Here is an 11,780-nt window from a genome sequence, read left to right as displayed (position 1 = left end):
TGTTCAATCATGATGAAGTACTTCTTTAGGGTGCAGGAAACATTTAAGGAATACTTGTTTTTAAGGCCCAAAAAAAATCATATGATCATTACTCGTTTAGGGGCCATTTTGAAAGTCCATGTATGAGCATGGTGTCCACCTTTTAATTGTCGCTACCCCTCCCGGGACAGTATCAAAGGACCGTTTTGTTAATTAACGCAATCCCCCCTTCCTTTAAAAATCCTGGCTTCAGGCCTGCTAACGCGGGTATACAATAGAAAAAATAAAAGTTAAAACAACACCAGGAAAATCACTATTCTCAATTTTGCGGCGCGCTACGCGCGCAGAGTCTCGAACACAATTAAACTTTGCAACTTCCTGGCAAAATGAGTTTTTACTATTTCCTAGATGAAATACCGTAACGCGATTGCATGCAACAGACAAAAATACAAATTTCCTCGAGACTTTAAAACGTCATTAAAACAGTCAAAATTCACAATTTGCTGCGCGCTTCGCGCGCAAATTCTTATACAACTTTTGTAGTTCGGTCGTCCAAAGAATATATATATATATATATATATATATATATATATATATATATATATATATATATATATAATTGTGTGTGTGTGTGTGTGTGTGTGTGTCATCATTGGTATTGGTACCGAAGGTCCATTTTTTTAGTGACCGCACCCCCCCTTGAAAAATCCTGGCTACGGGCCTGCAAGAGAGTGGGGGTCAGCGCTCCTCCCCCCCCCCCCCCCCCCCCCACACACACACACACACACACGCGCGCGCCCTGTGTGTACAAAAGGTCACTTTCGTTTACGTTGAGGTGGCCGCTATAGACAGGTTTGACTGCACTAATAATCACGCACACACACACCGGATCCAAAGCCACATTGTACGAGTGTGAAGCTAGCGCGCTAGCGGATCAGCAATGACGAAGACCAAGTTTCAAGAAGCGTGATCATCATCGGCCAACATGACGTCGTTAATCAGACAAGCGTTACTCACCGATGTTTCAACAATTTGGAAGTTACAGAGCATACGAAGATTGTTTTCTAATGGTGAGTCTTGAATCGATGATGATTCGACGAAAAAAAAAAAGCATGCAATACGACAACTTCATTTCATTTATGCTCAAGCTTTCTCCATACATATGTAGCATGGTCCCACGAGTTGAAAATGGTGTTGGACTGCTGCACGAGTATACAGTACTCAGTAGTTTCCATGCCCATGGCGGCCGGACTTGAGTATGACGCTGCCACAGTCTCCAGTTGAAACCGCATGGATTTATTATACGAAGAATGCGAACCAAAGTGTGTCACATGTTCAATGCGTATTTAATATACTTTTTTATATGGTCTACTTCCCTTAGATCGAATAAAACATCAATTCAGTTCAGGAAACCCACTCACAAGGGGGGCCCCTCCTTAAGTAACCCGTCCCCCTTATGCACTTGTCAATGTAATGACGCACCCCACTACCCCCGGACATGGGTGCGTCATGGTCATTTTTTGACTGACCACACGGGGTTTTTGACGCACCCCCACAGTCACTTCTTGACGGACCACACGGGGTTTTTGACGAACACCACAGTCACTTTTTTGACGGACAACACGGGGTTTTTGACGAACACCTAGGTCACTTTCTTGACGGACATCCTCGGTACATTTGACGCACCCCGTAAATACTGAAAGGATTTTTGCATACGCTTTATTCACGCAATTTAATTTTCTTTCAGTTCGTAAACACAATTTGTCAAAGTTTCGGCAAGTTTCCCTTACCCTGGCCCTGTAAGCACCGTACCGTCATTCACCGTACATGTACATCACTCTGCTGCTACGATATTCCGAATGTATGTGTGCATGCAATCCATAGTCACGTACGTACCTGGCCATGACTTGTCTGCAGATGCGCTGTATGTGCGCGGCCATTTCTAGTCCGGTTGAATGCAACACATGGACGATGTACGTTCGATGAGGAATAACGAGCACGCTGCTCACTTGCGAATTGCACAGCGTTAGCGAGCGAGTCGCGCACCACTAACACTCGACTTTGCACTCGACTTGCCTGCTACTGCAGGTACGCGCAGTACGCACCACGCAACGGTATACCAAAGATCGTATACGGAATTCCGTATACGATCTTTGATTTTACTATTTAGTACTGTGAGGTTGAAATCGTTATATCGCTAAACAGTCCGTCTGGCTTGAGATTGAGTATGCGTGATTTCATGAGTTTGTTGGAAAGAAAATGTGAGGAGAAAGGGTGGCTTTTAAATCATTTTGCTTGCCAGATTCGGGCAAGCATTTTTCCCTCTGAGGCCTACTCCAAAACGCTTCCCGACTTTGATTTTCACTTGCCGCCGCGAGAAAGCGCTCACTGTAAATTCACTCGCGGTACGTACGTGTATCCGGTACTGGTAGCGTGCAAAAATGCGTGCAGTTTTCCATAGCCAAGTGCATACCATGGACGCACCCCTCGGTTCAGAATAATGCGTGTTATTTTCCATAGCCAAGTGACGTACCATGACGCACCCCTCGGTCAAAAATTTGACGACAATGATGGGATTTTGACGCACCTCTCGGTCAAAAATTTGACGGACATAGCTGGTAAAATGACGTACACCTGGGTCACAAATTTGACGGACCAAACGAGGAAATGACGCACCCATGTCCGGGGGTAGTGGGGTGAGTCATTACATTGACAAGTGCATTATAAGTAACCCCGTCCCCCTTATAAGTAACCCCCGGGGCACCCCTTATAAGGAGTCTCCACGCTTTTTTGCAATGCAACGCGAAAATGAAAGGACTGCGGCAATTCGCTTGATTATGTCCATAAAGCTTCACAAGTTTCCTAGTTACGAAATTTGAGCAAAATCGGTTCGAGGCATCATATCTAAAATCATGGATTTAAATGCGATGTCAAACGACCCATGCGAATGCTGAAATGCGAGCGATTACTGGCGTGAGTGTCGCCAGGCGCGGCGGCGCGGCAATGCTCGAGTGCAGACGTGGCGACTGAGTACGAAAGTCTCCGTACTCAGTCGCCACGTCTGCACTCAAGCATTGCCGCGCCGCCGCGCCTGGCGACACTCACGCCAGTAATCGCTCGCATTTCAGCATTCGCATGGGTCGTTTGACATCGCATTTAAATCCATGATTTTAGATATGATGCCTCGAACCGATTTTGCTCAAATTTCGTGAGTAACTAGGAAACTTGTGAAGCTTTATAAACATAATCAAGCGAATTGCCGCAGTCCTTTCATTTTCGCGTTGCATTGCAAAAAAGCGTGGAGACTCCTTATAAGGGGTGCCCCGGGGGTTACTTATAAGGGGGACGGGGTTACTTATAAGGGGGACGGGTTACTTATAAGGAGGGGCCCCCCTTGTGAGTGGGTTTCCCGAACTGAATTAATTACTCAAATGTTATTTGCCTGATCTCGGATGGTCCTGTTGTTTGAACAAAGATGGGATGCCAGATGGTTTGTTGTAAAGAGGTTAATACATTAAATTAACGGTTAGAATCTAGTTTTAGATATTTTCTAGATCTCCTATAAATCATGATAAATTTTGTAAAATAACTGCAACTTTGCAGAAACATGAATGATACTTAAAGCAACTGCAGTTACATTTTACTTCAAATGTTAGATCTTGTATAAAGAGTATGGTGAAGTCAAAATTTACAGGTGTGTGAACTTAAACAACTGTTACAGTAATTTCTCTGGTAAAGCATCGTATTTTTCGACCATGATAAGAACTGACTCCTAGATTTCGCGCAATGAATTTGTTACTACTACTACACCGATAAGAAATGCATGTTTGAATTCTTTTAGTTTTTTAGTTTGAATTTCACACTTGATTTACACCATTTTTTATTCATGAACGTGTAGGAGAGAATGAACTTACGTTTTACAGTTTTAGGGTAACATCCCCAGTATTCGGTCACTTCAGCTTTTTTGCAATATTTTTCAAACTAAAATGATACATACATACATCATATCTACAGCAATGTATGTAAAATATAATCAAATTTCTTTAATCTCAATTTTCATTTTGTTAAATATCACACAGAATTTCACAAAATCGCAAAATGTATCACCTTACGCGATATATGTGCGTTCAAAGTCAATGCGTGTTCAAGGCAGCTGAAAAACGCACGGGCGCACTACCTTGTTGGCGCAAAATTGCATCGGGGACGTTGCGGCGCCTGTTGGTGACCGAATAGTGGGGACTCGGCACTTGCATTCAACCCTTGTACATTGTCATTGAGACACTGTATCGGCATGTATGGAAATTTTGTTTTTCTTTTGCGTTTTTGAGGATACCATCAAACTCCAAGCTTGCAATAAGCAAAATGTCCCGTGAGAGAACAGCCTATTTCTCTATTTTTAGCGCTTTTTCGGCAACCCGTACTCTTAAAACTGGGCCTTATCCGCGCGCGCTTTTGGAAAGTAGCGCCGATTCTGCACTTTTGACGGTATAATTTGGGATTTTGGATGGATTTTTGGAGGGGGCTAAGGGAGTTTCCTGTTGTGAATGAGTGTGCCAGTATGTGAATTGATGTGATTTGCGTGTGTGTGACAGTTGAACTTACTGGCTGGTGACTAGTGATAAGTGACCAAATACTGGTAGCTGACCGAATACTGGTGCTCTTACCCTACATATATTTGAAAGAGTGGTCTATTCATAGAAACGGTCAAATCATGGGCAACATGCTTTACCGCATAATATCTTGGAACCTCTGTTAGACCAAGATCATGTACATAGTACTTTATTTGTGTTCTTCGTGTGAACCCATCACTCAGGTCCAACTTTGTCCAAGGAGAGACCATCATTGGAATCCTTGATCCAGTGGAAGAAACTCCCAGCTCCAAAGAAGCCCGAGAGAGACTACTGGACGGAGAAGCGAGCGCTGTTCGGCGAGAACGACTACAAGGACATCCTCGGGGACGGCACGTATGATCTGAAGAAAAACGTGAAGACGGGACCGTGGTGGATGCGCGGCTGGAAAGGAAACGAACTGCAGATGTTGATCAGGAAGCGAAAGATGGTGGGGTACCAAATGGGACCAGAAGCAAGGCACAACATGAACAAGAGAATCGGTTACTTATTTAAGCAGTTAAATAAGAATAAGGGCAAGTGGTATTACCATGGTGACCGCTGATTTCCAGCAAAGCTAAGAGCAAGAAAAAATAAGACGGATACTATAAATGCACTTGTGTGAAACATTGTGCTTGTTATGCCAGAGCCATGTGGAAGCAGTGGTGCTCTTGCTAGAGATAAAGAATTTGATTCTGTTCAGCATGCGCTCCTTTGTGAATCGAGGAACAACAAATTGTAGTTCTTGATCTTCCCGAGCAGCAGAATCAAAATTCTGTCTGTCAGCTTTGTGAGGATCATAGACTGGTACAGGGGAAACTCGGTATAACGAACACTGCTATAACGAGATATCGGTTATTACGAGGAAATTTTCCCGGTCCCAAATTTCCTTCCACACAAGTCTATGTAAAATGCTACTCTTATAGCGAGATCGGCTATAACGAAATAACTGCTATAACGAGATAAATTTTGTGATTTCCAAACAAAGAAAAACATAGCCAATCAAACCTGATATAGCGAGGTAAAGCAAAATGTCTTCGGGTAAAGCTTTACTTCGCCTGTGCTATCATGTTCCGAGATTGTAAAGCTCGATGCGCCAAAACCTGTCTTGTACACACATATTTTCTTCAGTTCACTCTACAGCTAGCACCGCATGTTGTACGTGTATGTGTGTGTGTGGGCGCACTGATACATGCAGAAAATGTGGTGGGACGGCCGTATATATGACATCATCATGACGTTTAGCAAGTGTGAGGCAATCTGATGCTGTGATTGGCTTTCTACGTGGGGAATTCCCCATCTTCACACACACGCAGTCATAATGTAAATGATACAGAATGTGTCACACACACACACAGCATTGTGCAGACCATATTCAAGCTTTCCACACACAACACACACCCATACCGTAACCACACACCAATCCACAGACGATCTTCACACAATTGCAAGCTATTTAGATTTACAAATTCAAACATCTACAATTGATAAGAAAAACATTCTTGATATCAGATTTAATTGGCGAAAAAACATCTTCTTACCCATAAAGGTGAGTAATTACCTCACACACATTACCAAGTTATCAGTATTGATTGAAAGATGATGGGTAGTCCCACATGTGCAAATTAATGTCTTTATGTTATGCTTTCTTTTATGCCTACTGATATAACGAGATATCGGCTATAGCGAGGAAAACGACTCGGTCCCGACCATCTCGTATATCGAGTTTCCACTGTATCTTGATACAGAGCAGTCATTCACTGTTTCAGTCGGCAGTCTCGACAGACTTTACGGATGTTTGTGCTGCTACATGTGGTGTACCAGAGGGGTAGAAAGAGATACTCTTAGCAAGTGAATCAAAGGGGATGTCAGAAACTACCTCAAAGGAAATTCTAATGGCTGTGCTTTGAGGATGCTAATGATAAGATGCCACATGTGATTGGATACTATTTGCCAGATATTGCTGTCGTATGTTACGTTGGACTCCTCCCTATGTCATTAGTCTGGTTCACTCAGCCCATGTACAGAGTGGAACATGGTTATAAGGAGGTCGATGTGTATTCTAAACTCTCTTAGAACGACGGGATTTTGCAGGACTGAAGTCTCTCTATTTTTGTTTTCTTTTCTACCCTGATGTAGTGAGAATTCTGGTATAACAAGGAAATTGTTTGGGCTTTTTGTTAATTTATGTTTTTAAATTAGAACAGGCTTCCCTTGTATGAAAATGGTGAGAGTTAATCCTCACACAACCGAAAGTGCCGATCATGTTATTGCAATGTGCAAGCAAAAATGTTGAGAAATGCAATGGTGATGCCAAGAGATTACAAATGGTAAGTTGGGGGGGGGGGGGGGGGGGGGGGGGTAATCGAAGTAATTACAAAGTATATGTATACTGTAAACTTTATGTCGACCATCTGGGCCCTGTTTCATAAGGCTGCTCATAAAGTTACGAAGAAGTTAGGAGCAACTGGTGATCAGTTCTGATGTGCTATACTTATCAGAATTTGCACAATTTAGCACAAGAATTGTGAGGGGAAGGGGGTAGCCACAAATATTTAAGCTTATGTCGTAATCTGGAAAATAAGTTCTTGAGAGGGATGTGTCTAATTTCCACAGATCATTTTAAACATGGTGATGACGGATGATCCACAAGTGTGAGGGTAGACAGTAAGCACACTAAGTATGAATTACAAGATAGTACAATGTTCATTGTGTTGAGACAAACTGTAGCATCGGAATGCGCAGTTCCCTTTGGCAATTTTGTCTGCGACACCAATGACCGTCATTAACCCAATTTTAGATACACGTACTGTCATGGTGTGTAATATCACAATGCTGTGTTGTGATGTACCATTTCATCCAGTCTATTCATGTGCACAGCAGTGGAAGCCAATGTCACTTTGCTAAGATATGTGGAGCCAATTTTGTTGTAATAAACTTTTGTAACGGAGAGGTGATACATTGTGATGACTTACTAGTTTTTCCTATGATGTGTTGAAAATTTGTGATGCGAGGTGAGCATTATGTTCCCAGTATAGATACAGTATCTTTCTTGCCAAAACACAGGTACAATGTACTGCTTTTGCGTAATGATACAAATGACACACACACACACACACACACACACACACACACACACAGTTGACAGCATAATTATCCATACCTTGAACATTTTTAGTGGTTTTTTCTTTAATAGGTGAGTGATGGAATAATGAGACTTCTGTGTGAATTTTGTGTACAGTATTCAGTTGTCATCTACCAACTGAAGTAACTTTGGGTTTGACTTCACTTGCAAAAATAATAGTAACATTGAAATTTCCTTCTTTTTGAGTTTTGAAAGCCTTGAAAATACATATCCTAGCATTTCTTTTGTTTTGCAAATAAGATGAAATTTGAAATGTAATGATTTTTTTTTAGTTTGTCCGTGTGCAAAATAACTCAAAAAGTAGTTAACGGATTTGGATGAAACTTACAGGAAAGGTTGAGAATGACACAAGTAACAAACGATTAAATTTTGGTAGTAATCCGAGAATTTTTGGGGAATTTATGAAGGATTTTTGATATTTTGACAGGTAGGGTCAATGAACTTGGGAGTTCAAGCTGCGCATTTTTGAAGTTTTAAACGCGCACTAAAGTGCGTGCTCTAGTTTCTGCTGGCGCGAGGCGCGCTGCGCAGCAAAGGGATTATGACGTAACAAAGGCTTCTATATTGGGAAATCGGGCGATTTTCAGCATGTACACCAATGGGTGGAAATCACTGATCTCTATGGAAGAGCCCAAATAGCTTTTCCCCAGTGGTGGAGAGGAGAAAAATTCTCTTTGGGAAGAGCAAAATCATCGGTAGAAAGTAGCTGCTTGGCGGAGGTCTGCGCTCTCAGAGTGCTTTTCTAGTTATATGAGAAATTGGCTTAATTACCTAAGAAATTTAGGGGAATGGATAATTGTGCAGACAACTGTACAATCTTTTGTTTTGTTTTGGTTTGTTTTGTTTTGTTTGTTGGTTTTTTTTTTTTTGCATGTACAGTGCAATGAAACCCGGTATTTAAGTTGACTTTGTGAACTTCAGTAAAAAACAAACTGATGGAATTTTCATTGGAATTGGACATTAAATTAAGTTATGAATGGAATTTTAAAGAGTTGAGTTTGTAGGGAAGTGATATTTGTTACAGTCATGATGCAAAACGGAAGAGGTGATATCATTACTTCATAGTCCGCACATCAGTTCTGCACGGTATCTATTGTATCTTTATACAGTGCGGTCTCAGAAAAAAAAAAAAGTAATCCAACTTTGGAGGGCTACAATTCAATACTTGTCAGCTATATGGAGAGCACAATGTTGGTTATGAGGAAAGAAGAACTCTTCCTCTTTCTATTGATACCTTATTATGTTGACAAAATGCCTTGCATGACATGTAACTGACTGAGCACATGAACTTTAAAGACAATGTCAAATTGCACTAAACACAACATTCGTCCAACATAATAATCTATCAATGGAAAGAGGAAGAATTCTGTCCTCACAACTACATGTACCATTGCACTCTCCATAGCTGGCAATTAAGAAATGGTAGCCCTCCAAAACTGGATTACTTTTTTTTTTTGTTATATATATGCTCTGTATGATGGGGTTTGTCTGTACAGGAAAACCACAATACATAATGAGCTCGATTACGAGTACTGCTTTCAATGAGGTGAATTTGAAGGTTCTGATATACAGTAGCATCAATGCATTTAACTGTTCTCTTTTTTTGTGTGTATACACGAAATTATAACAAGATGCATGTTCATGTTAATTAAATTCTTGCATTGAGTTGTTTTTCATGTATGCCCATGATTTCTTTTTTTTTTTTTTTAATCATGGCTACTACAACTAAACATTTATCAATTTGGTGCTTAATTATGGTGGTGTAAGGCAATTTGTCAATCAGTTGCAAGGTACATGTTATAACAACGTAAAATTGGCAATCCCAGCTGCTCCGTTCTAATATTGTTTCCCTGTATTTAATCTTGAAATTACACACAGACACGAAAAGCAATAGTTTTCTTTTTCCTTTAATCTCTTATTCCACTGAAATATATTTAATCAGGAAATGCAGATAAATTCCCGCTCCAGGAATATACAATATATCCACACTACAACTGTATGTCAAGACTGGTCAAACACAAGATGCCCATCTTTGATCAAATGCAGCGCTTACATCACATTGCCGCTTCCCAAGCTGCAAATACTGCACAAAACTTGAAAAATTCTTTGCAGAAGGGACAAAGAATCCAAGATTCATCTTTCTCTCATCACCATTCAGATCTGCCTTCAGTACAAAAGCACCGACCTGACACAATGATTCAGACTGAGCTAAAATTCAAAACTTTTATGACCACTGCCTGGTCTTTTCTCCGGAAATTGTTCTTTTTTCCAGAAGCTTAAAAGAAAAAGAACTGCTTTGCAAGTGCATTGTATACACACAGTTAAAATCACTGAGAAAAAAAACACAAACAAAACCTCTCTTAGGACAGGATTCTCCAACAAAGATATTCTGGAGAAGGGATTGCTTGCTTCAACATTTTGTTTATCTGTATTATTTTGAGAGTTCTGTTCACTGACATAACCTGCCAAAATCACAATCTATACATCATATTGGGCATATTTAACCCTTTGCAGATAGACTGATTTTCCTTTAGCATGCATTCCCATTTACCCCTGCCAAAGAATACTCGAGACAAGTCTTAAATGGGTTAAACAACAAAATATTGTCTCTAAATAAAATCACTCTGGAAAGAATAAACAGCATAACATCAAATTCATAGGGCTCTTTTATAACAAATATGTCATGTGCATAATGAACAAAACATTAAATTAGCCAAGTAGACTGTAATGCTGACACACCTGGGAAAACAGGACTGCACATACACGTGTAAGAGTGCTCCCGGGGGGCATTTCATGAAGCATTTTGTCCGACAAAGTTGTCGGACAAATTTGCTCTCAGCCAATCAGATGCAAGGATTTCACTAGCTTGTAACAGTTTGTCAGAAAAATATCCGACCAAAACGCTTCATGAAATGCCCCCCAGGTATACACTTTCCTAGTTTTGTAATGTACAATTCGTTGGTCTTATGCCAAAGGGCCCTTAACACATAGACTTTGTACACTGTTAAGGGCCTTTTGGCATAAGGCCGACAAATTGTAGTGATGACTTTCCCTGTTCCAAAATCTCACAATGGTGACAAAAATTGAAAAAAAAAAAAGTTCAGGATGTCATTTCCAATTTTTTGGCTCAGGCGTACATACAGGTCTAATCAATCTACAGTACATTGTAGCTTCTTTCTGTTGGTAAGGCTTCTTACCCAAAATTAATGTGGCTGTAACCTTCAATTGCCCTGCCAGCACGGAAAGTGTCCCTCCATACATTAACCAGGGGCGGATCCAGGTATTCTGTAAAGGGGGGCGCAACTAATATTTCTGGTGCCACTTCCCAGCTTTCATTTCATTTTTTCCTTTTTATTTCTTTTGTTTTTAACAAAAAATACAGGGGGGGGGGGGGGGGCGTGCGCCGGTTGCGCCCCCTCTGGATTTGCCACTGTTAACATAAGAATTCTGTACTTTAAACATGTATTCAGAGCCTCTGTTCCATTTCTGCTGAATGCCATTTACCAGCATTATTTCTTCACATCGTTTTTTTTTTTTTCTTCTTCTTCTTTTTTTTTTGGGGGGGGGGGAATTGGCTGGTATTGTACTAAATCAGAATATGAATAAAGGTTCACTTCAAACTTAAATTTGCATACATGTGTTTTGTTCTCTTCATGTATATGAACAACAAAAATTAAGATTGCAATGATTCCATTCATGCAAAGAAAAAAATGACAGTACAGTGGATTCCTGTTATAACGAAGTCCTTAGGACCGGCAGTTTTCTTTCGCTATATCAAAATTTTGCTATAACTGAACAAATAAACAATAAAAAATACATAGAGTGGATAATGTTGCGGCCATAATTTTAACTTCGTTGCAACCGGAATTTCGTTATAGCTGTGTTCGTTATAACGGGAGTGCACTGTATAAGATTCATTGACAACCTCTTTTGTGTCACTTGAAAGTGTCACTTGAAAGTGTCACTTGAAAGTGTCACTTGAAAGTGTCACTTGAAAGTGTCACTTGAAAGTGTCACTTGTTTTATGTCACTTGAAAGTGTCACTTTTT

At 40.6% G+C, this 11,780-nt stretch overlaps 1 protein-coding gene across 1 annotated transcript; it reads left to right on the top strand.

Annotated features, from left to right (window-relative positions):
• Window positions 1–932: 932 nt before the first annotated feature.
• LOC139733958 (large ribosomal subunit protein mL51-like) lies at window positions 933–5,262 on the top strand. The gene is made up of 2 exons (XM_071644771.1): window positions 933–1,049; window positions 4,793–5,262. The coding sequence occupies exons 1-2, from the start codon at window positions 965–967 to the stop codon at window positions 5,149–5,151; spliced, it is 444 nt and encodes a 147-aa protein (XP_071500872.1). The 5' UTR covers window positions 933–964; the 3' UTR covers window positions 5,152–5,262.
• The last annotated feature ends 6,518 nt before the right edge of the window (window positions 5,263–11,780 follow it).

The sequence above is a fragment of the Diadema antillarum genome, unplaced genomic scaffold, assembly GCF_040938485.1.
Source record: "Diadema antillarum isolate AM-2024a unplaced genomic scaffold, OU_Dant_1.0 seq00000507_RagTag, whole genome shotgun sequence".
NCBI lineage: Eukaryota > Metazoa > Echinodermata > Echinoidea > Diadematoida > Diadematidae > Diadema > Diadema antillarum.
Note: the sequence above shows the minus strand (reverse complement) of the source record. Positions and strands in the feature narration are given on the sequence as shown.